Source organism: Phocoena phocoena, chromosome 13 (genome assembly GCF_963924675.1).
Source record: "Phocoena phocoena chromosome 13, mPhoPho1.1, whole genome shotgun sequence".
Taxonomy (NCBI): domain Eukaryota; kingdom Metazoa; phylum Chordata; class Mammalia; order Artiodactyla; family Phocoenidae; genus Phocoena; species Phocoena phocoena.
The window spans coordinates 71,518,136-71,530,559 of record NC_089231.1 but is presented as its reverse complement, the minus strand read 5'-3'; the positions used below and the strand labels follow the sequence as shown (position 1 = coordinate 71,530,559).

The window sequence follows — 12,424 nt, the reverse complement described above, 5'->3', positions numbered from 1 at the left end:
GCTGTGTGCAGAGCAGGCACTTGGCCTCCCCGAGCCTCAGTTTCCCCCTCTCTGGAGTTAGGAGTTAACGGGGATTCCTATCCTTGAGGCGCTGCTACCAGGCGGAGAGGAGGTAAAGTGCCCAGCGTGGGTCAGGCGGGCAGCGGGCTCCGCAGATGCGCCTCCAGGAAGAGTTTCGCCTACCCCCCCCCCCGCCCACCCCCCACGCCCCAGCTCCAGGCTGTTGTTATGGGGAAGCGAGAGAGGGAGGAGGCCATGGAAATGTGACACTGCATCTGTGTGCCAGCACCTGGCTGAGGGGCCCGCCAGCAGCAGGAGACTTGGGGCCTCGTGGAGGGGCCACCCAAGCCCGGCCTTGGACGCCCGCCCGGGGTGCCGAGGCCCCAGGAGCGTTCATTGTCAGGGGATCTGTTTTCTCACAAAGGGGACTGGGAAGCTTTGGAACAGCTCCCCGTTTCTCTTCTCTGCTGCCCAAAGATCTTTGGTTCTGGACCTTTAAAAAATAAATAAGAGCAAAACAGAAGTAAAAAATGTTGGTTGTTGAAAATTCAAACCTTACTAGAGTGTATAACATGTATAGAAAAATGTCCCCCCGGACCCCTTTCCTTTCCCGTCCCCCAGATGCAGCCACTGTTACAGTTTTTGATCTTCTTGGAGACTTGCCTACACTCCAGAGTGGCTTACCCATCGCATATGTATTGATTTATAATTGTTGTATTTTTCTTATTGCAAAAGTAGTGAATGCTTGGGCACAATTTAAAATATTATTGAAACATATGGTTTAGGATGGAAAGCTCCCCCATGAGGACTCTCTGGTGCACTGGGACCCTCCCCTCCAGACTTGTTGGTGGTTCTCGGCCATGGGCAGCTTTGCTGCCAGGGCGCATTTGGCAAAGTTTGAGATGTTTTTTGTTGTCGTAACCAGGGAAGAGTTTGCTCCTGGCATCTACTGGGTGGAGACCAGGGGTACTCCACAACATCCCACAGCGCAGCCCCCAACACAGAGAATCATGGAGCCCCAAATGCATGTAGAGCTGAGGCTGGGGCACCCTGGCCCAGACACAGATAGGTAAATGCATACTGTTCTGTGGAAACATGGCAGCATTCTTCAGAAAGTCTCACAACTTGCTTTGTTTTCTCTGTCGTGTATTTAAACTTTTTAAAAAATGTTTTGTAAAATTTTTAAAGATTACTTTCCATTTACAGTTATTACAAAATATTGGCTATATTCCCCGTGTTATACAATACATCCTTGAGCCTATGTACACCCAATAGTTGGTACCTCCCTGCCGCCTAGCTTATGTTGCCCCTTCCCCCCATGCCCCACTGGTAACCATTAGTTTGTTCTCTATATCTGTGAGTCTCCTTCTTTTTTATTATATTCACTAGTTTGTTGTATTTTTTAGATTCCACATATAAGTGATACATACAGTACGTGTCTTTCTCTCTCTGACTTATTTCACTTAGCATAATGCCCTCCAAATCCATCCATGCCGCTGCAAATGGCAAACTTTCGTTCTTTTTAATGGCCAAGTAATATTCCAGTGTGTGTGTGGTACACACACACACACACATATACACACACACGCACACCACATCTTCTTTACCCATTCATCTGTTGATGGACATTTACATTCCATACCTTGGCAATTATAAATAATGCTGCTGTGATCATTGGGGTGCATGGATCTTTTTGAGTTAATTTTTTTTTTCAGATATACACCCAGATAACTTGCTTTAAAACTTTAACAGAAAAAAAAAGTGCATATATAATCACCTTATTATTTTTAATGGTTGCAAAGTATTTCATTATGTGACTGAGCCCAAGCTTTTTTTATCCAGACTTTTGTGGATGGACATTTGGGTTGATTTGAGTTTTAGGGCTTCTTTGAGCATCTTGAGGTGCATCTCTGCTCCCTTGGGTGAGGATTTCCTGATCGACAGCCAATTCTGCTCATGTGCCCCACATGGGGTGTGATTGCAATTAAAGTTATTCCTCCCTCCCTCCCTCCTCTCCTCTCTTCCCTTCGTTCTCACTCTTTCTTTCTTTTTCACTTAACATTTATCAGAACTTTGTCCCAGGCCCAATTATAGTATTTCGTTTCATCAAATGATTTATTTTCGTTTCAAGAGAGAATATTTTCACATGGCTCCAAAAATACTTATAAAGTAAAAATTCCCCCAGACCTCTCATTCTCCATCCCTCCTGTTTCCTCCTCATCCCGTAATCATATTCTTTTCTGCCCAAATTCTTTTAGAGTTTCTTTCCGAAAATACAAGCAAATGTGAATATGTAAGTCTTGTTTTTCCTTCCCTTTTCCATAAAAGAGAGCGTTCTCTAAGAGTGGTTGAAACTTCGGTTGCCTATGGGTAAGTCCTAAAAGACAGCAGCGCAGGGCCTTCCCCCCAGACCAATTTGGCTGAAGTCTCTGGGGTGGGGCCTGCCTTTGTCAGTTTTAGAAGCTCGCCTGGAGATTCTTGGGTGGAGGGTCAATGCTGAACCCACAGATCTGCTACCTGCCTTTTTTTTTTTTTTTTGTATAAAGCCTCTTCGAGAACTTTTGCATTCAGCCGCAGACAGCGAGCGTCCTCATTGTTTTTAACTGCTGTCATAGTAGACGTGGATGATATTTCCCACCTTTTACTATTTACAAACCAGGTATGTGCAGGTGTATCTGTGGGTTCAGAATGGCGATTGCCCTTCCACGGGGGAAAGGGGCTGTGATTTTGCACGACTGCCAGCGTGCCATGCAGTGGAGCTGTACCAGTTCACATCCTCCCTAGTGATGACAGGGCCCCATCTTCCCTCAGCCTTGCCAGCCGGCTGGGTTATCAAACTTTTGGAGCTCATGCTCCCAGTGAGTGCCCTCCATCTTGTCACTTGTGTGTGAGGCCATCTGTATTTCCTTCCTGTAACCTGCTGGCTTAAGTTCTGCCACTTTCCTTTTGGAAAAAGAATTCTTCATTAGGAAGATGAACACTTTGTACTTTCATGATTTGATTTCTTCCTGGAAACAGCCCTGGACTGCAAATGGGGCAGACCTGGCATTGGGCAGACCTTGCTTTGTGACTTACCAGCTGTGTGGCTCTGGGCACCTTGCCAGACCTCTCTGAGCCTCAGTTTCCTCACCTGTAGAATGGGAATCCTGCTTGCCTCATGGACTTGCTGGAGATTTATCACAAAGTAACATATAGTCAAGTGCCTGGCCCAGGGCCTGATGTGGAGAAGGTTTGTGGAAGTCAGAGGGATGCACTTAGGGTCAACCTTCATCTCTTCACACGTCGAATAAGTGTACGAGTCTGGTGTCAGGCCCTGTTCTGGGCACCAGGGCTGCTGGGAGGGCTCAGTCCACTGTATCAAGTTGTGCCGTCCAATACGGCAGCCACTAGCCACGTGTGGGTCTTTCCATTTAAATTAGTTAAAATTAAGTAAGATCCAAAATTCAGTTTCTTCGTTGCACTGGACACATCCAAGTGCTCAAAAGCCACAAGTGGGGCTTCCCTGGTGGCGCAGTGGTTGAGAGTCCACCTGCCGATGCAGGGGACACGGGTTCGTGCCCCGGTCCGGGAAGATCCCACATGCCGTGGAGCGGCTAGGCCCGTGAGCCATGGCCACTGAGCCTGCGCGTCCGGAGCCTGTGCTCTGCAACGGGAGAGGCCACACAGTGAGGGGCCCGCGTACCGCAAAAAAAAAAAAAAAAAAAAGCCATAAGTGGCCCATGGCCATGGTATTTCTCAGCCCAGATGGAGAGCCTCGCCATAATCACAGAGTGTTCTAGCAGACAGGGCTGGTCCAGATGGGCAAGCAGAGTGAGTGAGTGGGATCATTCAGAGAGTGGTTTAAGTCCTGGGGAGATAGAGTAACCTCCCTGTCACCCCCTTTCTCTAAGGGATGGTCTCATGGGAAGGGACTTGACAGATGCCATGTGAATGATGGGAGCACCCCAGACAGGCCAGGACCTGCGGGGAAGAGGCAGAAGCAGTGAGTGAAGATGCCCCAGCATGGAGATGAGCTGGTCCTGGGGATGCTGGAGGGACCCCAGTGGGCCCTGGGATGCTGGCCAGAGCTGAGCTGGGGAGGGGAGGAGGGCCCAGAGCGTAAGGAAGCTAGCAAAGGGTTCTGAGCTGCTGCCACCATCTGTGTCTCAGAGAGACCCCTGGCTGCCCTCTGGGTGAGGGTGGAAGCAAGGAGGCCTGTGAGGAGGCTGCCATGGTCCCCAGACAGGTGACAGGGCTTGCACCAGGGTGGTGGCTGTGGAGGAGTTAGCAGCATTTTTTGAGGAGGTGGTAACCGCTTTACTGAGATATAAATTCATGGCCCATGCAATTCACCCATTTAAAGTGTACAGTTAATTCAATGGCTTTTAGTATATTCACAGAGTTCTGTAACCATAATCACATTCAATTTTAAAATATCTTCTTCATCCCCCAGAAAGCCCTGTACCCACTGACCAGTCACTTCCTGTTCTCCTAATACCCTCCAGGCCCAGGCAACCACTCATCTACTTTCTGTCTCTATAGATTTGCCTATTCCTGGACATTTCATATAAATGAAATCACACAAAGTGGTCCTTTGTGACTGACCTCTTTCACTTAGCATAATGTTTTCAAGGTCCATCCGTATTGTAGCATATATTAGTGGTTCATTCCTTTTTATGGCCAAATAATTCTGCAGTATAGCTGCACCCCATTTTATTTATCCATTCATCGGTGATGGGCATTTGGGTTGTTTCCACTCCTTAGCTATTATGGAGGAAGGTGGTATGAACATTCCTGCACAAGCTTTTGTATGCTTTCATTTCTTTGGCTATATACCTGGGAGTGGCATTGCTGGGTCACATGGTAATAACTCCAGGTTTCACCTTCGTGGGGCTGTCAGACTGTTTTCCAAAGCAGCTGCACCATTTTGCATTCCCACCAGCAGTGTATGAGAGTTCTAATTTTTCTGCATCCTAGCCAACATTTGCTATCATCTGTCTTGCTGATTCTAGCCATCCTAGTGAGTGTGAAGTGATATCTCATGGTGTTTTTTTTTTAATTGAGATATAATTGACATGTAATGTTATATCAGTTTCTGATGTACAACATGATGATTCAATATTTGTGTATATTGCAAAATAATCGTTGTGGTTTTGATTTGCATTTCCTGTTGAGCATCTTTTAACGTGCTTATTGGCCATTTGTGTACTTTTTTGGAGTAATGTCTATTCAGATCCTTTGTCCATTTTTAGATTCGTTTGTTATTTTATTATTGAGCTGTAATTATTCTTTGTACATTCTGGATACAAGTGCCTTATGAGACATAATGATTTGCAGGAATGTTCTCCCATTCTGTGGGTTGTCTTTTCACTTTTTTTAAATTAATCAATTAATTAATTAATTAACTTCTGGCTGCGTTGGGTCTTGTTGCTGCGCACGGGCTTTCTCTAGTTGCGGCAAGCAGGGGCTTCCCTTCTTCGCGATGTACGGTCTTCTCATTTCAATGGCTTCTCTTGCTGTGGAGCACAGGCTCTTGGCGTGCGGACTTCAGTAGTTGTGGCATGCGGGCTCAGTAGTTGTGGTGCATGGGCTTAGTTGCTCCGCGGCATGTGGGATCTTCCTGGACCAGGGGTCGAACCTGTGTCCCCTGCATTGGCAGGCGGATTCCCGACCACTGCGCCACCAGGGAAGTCCCACTTTTCACTTTCTTAATGGTGCCCTTTGAAGCATCAGAGTCTTTCATTTTGATGTAGTCTAGTTTACTTGTTTTTTGTTACTTGAGCTTCTGGTGTCCTATCTAAGAAACCCTTGCCTAATCCATGAAGGTCATGAAGATATAAGCCTATATTTTCTTCTAAGAGTTTTCTCCTTTTGGCTGTGACATTTAGGTCTTTGATCTATTTTGAGTCGATGTTGGTATATGATGTGAGGTTTGCAGCATGTTTTGAAGGCCGTGTCAACTTTGTTGATGGGACAGAGAGAAAGAGGAGACAGAGGGTGACCCGAGGGTCTTGGCCTACCCAGCTGGTGACGGGGACAAGATTGGAGGGGAGGAATGGAGAGGCCTGTTTTGGGCACATGAGGTCTCAGACCAGTGTGAGCAGTGACTATAGATGGTAAATGGGCAATGGGATCTGCAAGTCTGGAGTCCCAACACAGAGAGACAGAATCTGGACTCGTCCGTGTGTACACAGGATTTATTTAAGCCATGGGGTGTGATAAGAAACCCCAAGGGAGTGATGTAGAAGAGGAGGCTGCGTGGCTGGCCTGGGTCACACTTTCACATGTCCCTCTGAGATGCAGGGAGCCTCAGAAGGAATAGCCAGGGAGGTCAGAGGAGAACCAGAGAGCCTCATAAGGCATCAATAAAGAGGCTATGAGGCAAGGGATCAGGAATCCAGCTATGCTCTTCACTCATGCTCCGTGTTCTTAAGCAGATGCCTTCGCTCTCTGGGCAGGGACAGTGTGAGGTGTCCACATTCTAGAGTCCTGTGTTTACTGGCTTGTGACTCTATCCCCTTATATATAAAAATAACAGGATTCATACCAGCACACCTGCTCTGTTGTATTCATGTACCATTTCTCTGTATATGTGCACATGTGTTTGGATGCATGGAAGGATGTCTGAAATGAGGTCGCCAAAGTTGCCAGTGGCAGTGATGAGGCAGGCTAACATTTACGGAGGGCTCCCCACATGCCAGGCATGGGGGAGACTAAGGTGAAGCCAACCAGGCACCCAGGTCTCACGCACGTCTGCCCCCTGGTGGCAGCACTGAGTCACACGCTTTCCATGGGCTGGTCCATCCCTGAACTGAGGACGATTATTAGGGGGTCTTTCCCCACATGATCAAGGCTCAGAGAGGTTAAGGCACACAGCTGAGGTCACACAGTTACTAAGTGGCTGAGGCTGGGCTGAACCCAGACCTGCTGATCCTACATATTACCCCCCTTCATTGAGGTGGACCGCCTGCCATGGGATGGTGCGGGGTGGGGGGATGGAGCATCTGGTGCTTTAATTTTCTTCTTTGCCCTTTTAGGCCAGAATGGACTCTCTCGGTGTCCATTCTTCCTGCAAATAGGGAAGCCCCAGTAAAGTCCTCTTCTTGTGTCCTGTGCCTCAGGTGCCGCCGGGGAGGGAGTTTGCCCTCCAGGACAACGAGCCGCTGCTCTGGCAGGTGATCCCTGTGGCCGCAGGCCCCCGGAGAAGCCACAGCTTCTGCAAGGACAAGAGGAGCGGGCCCTTCGTGGTGAGTGGTGCTGGCGTGGCCAGAGTGGACACAGTTGGGAATGTCCCAGGCTGGCCCCAGGACCTGCGGGGGACGGGGACAGGCAGGTGACTGTCCGGGAGCCTGGTGTTGTCTGGCTCTGCCATGGTTCATGACGTGGAGGGTGTTTGGTGGCTCTGCTGGGGAAGCCTTCTCCCCTCGTGGGTTTTTGGCCCCTTGTGGAGGGGTAGCCCCTGCTGCTTGGCATGGAGCGGTGAGGAGAACACGTGCTGGGGTCCGAGCGCCCTGGGTTCAAATCCCAGCACTGTCTCCTCTCAGACTCTTTGAGCAATTTTTATTAATTTCCATGCACCTCAGTTTGTTCACCAGGAGAACAGCGCTGTGATTCCTGCTTCTTTTGCGCCACTGGGAGGATGGAGTAGGATTGCGTGGGGCCCAGCATATGGTAATTCAGACAGTGATCGATAGTGTGGTGACGACAGGAGGAAGGTGGGGTTAAGCTGCTTCTGGAGCCGGATCGCCTGGGTTCACATCCTAGCTGTGCATGCAGATGGGCACCCGGCCTCAGTTTCCTCATCTGTAAAATGGGGGTAGTAATAGCATCTACTTCACAGGGCTGATGTGGGGTTCAGATAAGATAATTCGAGAAGTGTTTAGCTTGGTCCCAGGTACACGGTAAACACTTTAATAAGTGTTACGTTACCATTATTATTATCATTGTTGTTATTATTCTTGTTTTCGAGTGTCCTTTTGGCTGTCACTGAGCTCTGTCTCCTCAGCCAGCACTTCCTCCCTCTCAGCCTGTTTCCTCACTTGTGGAAGCAAGTAGTTAAATGAGGCGGCAGGACCCCAGGGGAGCCCCCTTCCCTGGAGCCTCAGTTTCCCCAGCTGGGTTCCAGGGCTTTACCACATCTGAATTTCTGTGATTTTCTTTTCTGTTTTTTTTTCTTTTCACTTTCGCTCCATGATCCTGGGAGATCTGCTGAGCTCTGCATTTCCTTCCGGGCCCTGGGCCCCACGTGGGGACATCTGAGATAAGCCTTTTTTAATGAGGCAACACCAGCTCTGTGCCTGAGATCATTCTGAGTGCAAGGCTGCATGCATTTCAGTGGTTATCTGTGCCCGGTCTCACGTCTCTGAGACGTGGGCTCCTGCAGCATTGAAGCCTGAGGTCCATTCCGTCTAGCTTTATGGCCACGGGCAAGAGGCTTCAGTTTCCTAAACCTTGGTCTCCTCCTCTGTAAAATGGGTGAAGACACTGCCCCTGGCAGGCTTCTTGCCGAGACCTGATGGGAGAGTGAAAAGGCCTGACTGTGGGGCTGGGGGTGACAGCTCCCATGCAGGGACTCAGACGTCGGCTGAGAAGCCCTGGAAAATTCCTCAAGTGTTCAGATCTCAGCCACCGATTTCTTTCTCACCCTTGTCTCCATTCCCTCTCAGGCACTGACTCAGCTTATCTGATTGTGTGTGTGTGTGTGTGTGTGTGTGTGTGTGTGTGAGAGAGAGAGAGAGAGAGAGAGAGAGAGAGGGAGAAGACAAAGGCCATGGAGCGAAGAGCATTCAAACCCTGTCTTTTTACAGTCTCTGCTTGCTGGCCCCTCCCCTTTCTCCCTCTGTCACTGAGGAGCCTTTGTCCATGGAGTCGTCAGGTGGCTCCCTCCTTCTGTCCCCCAAGACCCCTGCCCCATTACTGCCTGCTTGATCACCTCTCCCCCAGAGGTGGACGGGTTGGGGTACTGAGCCTGAGCAAAACAGAGCTGGGGCCCCAGACCTCGGTTCCCTGCTTTCAGGACTGACACCTGCAATTCCAGGTAGTGGCCACCAGGGGGTGATGGTGTTCAGCTCACTTTCTGATGGCTCCAAAAGCCTGTCTGGGGGGACCTCAGCATTGGGGCTCTGGAGGCTGAAAGAAGTAGGTTCAAGTTCTGACTCTGGCACTCTGTGACCTCAGGCAAGTGGTCTGATGGACCCCACTGAGCCTCAGTTTTTGCTTCTGTAAAATGAGGCTGGTCCTAAGTGGCCTCCAGAGTATTTTTGTGAGCAGTAAATGAGGTCACTCAGCCCTCAGGAGAGTAAATTCCCAGTTAATGCCTTGGCTGCGGGGATCACTGTTCCCGCTTTCCTTTTCCTCTCCTTCTCTTCCACCTCCCTTGCCCCCTCCTCCTCCTCCTCCTAACTCCCCCTCCTCCTGTCGTCTCCCTTTTTTCTCTCCTAGTCCAACTTTCTCATTATGAACGGGGAAACTGAGGCCCCGAGAGAGGGCCTGACGTAGGCAGGGCAACCCTTCAGGTGAGGCCTGGGGTCCTGAGCCCTTGGCCCTGCCAGCTGCCCCTACCCCTCTGGAGGTAGGAGGTGGTCAGTCCTGCGTTTTATACTCCGTGGTACGTTCGAGGATTCACTCACTAGTGGATAAACGCCATCCGCCATTACTCCCGTCACTGTTTTGATTGATGACTTTGTACTGTTGACTTCCAATTGAGATTCACGTTCATCTCCCTTTTTTGAGTCTGTGCTCCAGGCCTTGTCAGTCCCCACTCCCCACTCATGTTAGGGAATATGAATCCCATTTTGCAGAGGAGGAAACCGAGTCTCAGAGAGGTTAAGCCACTTGCCCGAGGCCACACAGTTAGCAAATGGGGGAGCTGGAATGCATACTGGGCCTTTTTCGCCTCCAGCCTTAGCCCTGGGCTCCTTTTGTCTCAGGCCTGTGCTTTTGGCCTGGGACCACTCTGCCAGCCCCTCTCTCCCCTTGGGCCTGCAGTGCTTGGGGCATCGCTCACAAGGAAACAAGACAGCCAACCAATCCCCGGGGCTGAGAATGTGATATTTGTCCAGCACAGGGTTGGCCACCCTCCAAAGGGTGCCTGGGACCCACTGGGGCCGATGCCCTGCTGATCTGCAGAGCCCTGCCCACCCCCAGCTGGTCAGACCCTGAACATGAGGTCAGATCGGTTCCGCCCGGCCGCTTCATAGAGGCGGCAAACGAGTGAGTTTAGCACTCAGTGCCTCTCTTTTTTTCCTCTGTAAAGTGGTGGATTGCAGGAATAACAGTGCCCACCACAGTGCCCACCACAGTGCTTACTGGGTGGTGTAGATACTAGTTTATCCCCATTTTACAGGTGGGAAAACTGAGGCTCAGAGCCAGTAAGTGCCTCTCCCAAGGTCTGAGTCTACCTCATTGTGTGGTAGGAGGATGGGGCTGAAAAGAGATGATGCGTATAAAGCACTGATGGAGAGTAACTGCCTGATAAATGTTACTGTGTTTTTCTTTGGGGTTTTTTTAAAAATAAATTTATTTATTTTTGGCTGCGTTGGGTCTTTGTTGCTACACGTAGGCTTTCTCTAGTTGCGGGGAGCGGGGGCTGCTCTTCATTGCGGTACGCGGGCTTCTCATTGCGGTGGCTTATCTCGTTGTGGAGCATGGGCTCTAGGCACGCGGGCTTCAGTAGTTGTGACACACGGGCTCAGTAGTTGTGGCTCGCGGGCTCTAGAGCGCAGGGTCAGTAGTTGTGGCGCACAGGCTTAGTTGCTCCGCGACATGTGGGATCTTCCCGGACCAGGGCTCGAACCCGTGTCCCCTACATTGTCAGGCGGATTCTTAACCGCTGCGCCACCACGGAAGTCCCACTGTGTTGTTAATTATGATTTGCTGTCAGCTGTTTTTTTCCTCTATATTCTCTCAAAGAGCTGCTGATGGAACGGGAAGTTGTCCCATCTTTTAGGAGTTTTTTTTGCCGTTGAGGAAACGGAGGGCAGGGGAGGGGAGGTGTTCTGTCCGGGGGGTCCCACGGCAGCCAGGCTGGGCTGGGACTGGAGTTCTGAGTCCCTGGCCGGTGCTCTCTGCTCTTTCTGCTCCCCCGCTTCTTTCAGGGCCGTCCTTAGGACCTCCGGTCTGTGTGGCAGGTCGTAGTCCTGCGCCCAGCCTCCTCCCTCCACCATCCACGGGTGGTGGTGGATGGGCACGCCCTCTTTTCCTCGTAAAGTGAGCCTTTGGCTCGCACTCGTGCTGGGATCGTAAAACACAGTGATTCAGTCGTGGACCACGACCTTGGGTCATGGTTCACCCCAGAGGCCCCTCCCGTGACCGTGAAGGCACAGATTCACTGGCTCTGGGGCTTCCCTGCGATGTGGCAGATGGGCCTCTGGTAACCTCAAGAATGTTCTCCCAAATCCCCAAACCCGTCGGTCAGCATTTGGTGGCTCATCTAGTGATGAGTTCACCCCCTCGTGGGCCTGCTTTGTGCCAGGCCCTGAGTGAGGGGGCCCTGGAGAGTCTCTCACTCAGTTTCCTTGGGTCCACAGTCCAGGCGGGCCTGGGGGTGGCCCGGGAGGGCGTAGTTAGGTGAAGGCGGGCACTCAGGACATAGGGACAACGCGTGCAAAGGCATGGTGAGGTGAAGCGAGAGGCGTGTCGGGGGGTCAGTGACCAGCCCAGTTGGGCTGAGATGGAACATTTCGGGGGTTCAGTCTTTCTTTTCTTTTTGTTTTTTTTTGCGGTATGCTGGCCTCTCACTGTTGTGGCCTCTCCCGTTGCGGAGCACAGGCTCCGGACACGCAGGCTCAGAGGCCATGGCTCACGGGCCCAGCCGCTCCGCGGCATGTGGGATCCTCCCAGACTGGGACACGAACCCGTGTCTCCTGCATCGGCAGGCGGACTCTCAACCACTGCGCCACCAGAGAAGCCCCCCAGTCTTTCTTTTGACAAATGTTTATCTGCATGTTAGGAATAAGACACAGGTGGATAAGAAGGTAACTAAATAACTGCCTTGGGTTCTAATGGCTCTGGTTCACTGAACCCTTGCTGTGTGTGCCAGGCGCCCTGTTGCGTGCTTCACCTGCATTCCCTCGTTCAATTTGCTCATGGTTCCAAGTCCCCCCCTCCCAAAATTAGGGAGTATATCTCTCCATCTGGGGAGGTCTCACAGAGGAGGGACAATTGTTTTAAGTCTTCAAAGATGAACAAGCGTTTGCCAGATGGGTGTGGTCTGGGAAGAAGTGGTTTGCCCCTGGTGGAGGGAGCAGCTTGGGCCAGGGTTGGGGGGTGTGAAATTGTGTTCTATTCCTGAGTGTCATGCAGGGTCCAGGAGATGGCCTGGAAGTCATTCCTGGACACCGCCCCACCCCGCCCAGTGTGTGTTTTAATCCTGAGCTCTCACTTTTCCCATACGTCCTGCTGATGACCCAGTGGTTCTTGCTTTTGAGCAGTGACACACCTCCTG

The 12,424-nt window shown here is 50.8% G+C and overlaps 1 protein-coding gene across 1 annotated transcript in view; it reads left to right on the top strand.

The window, feature by feature from the left end:
* KIAA1671 (KIAA1671 ortholog) overlaps nt 1-12,424 on the top strand; it is a 127,397-nt gene that overhangs the window by 11,793 nt on the left and 103,180 nt on the right. Inside the window, exon 4 of the mRNA XM_065889987.1 lies at nt 7,101-7,226. Coding sequence (XP_065746059.1) covers nt 7,101-7,226 — 126 coding nt within the window. The remainder of the gene's footprint in view (nt 1-7,100; nt 7,227-12,424) is intronic.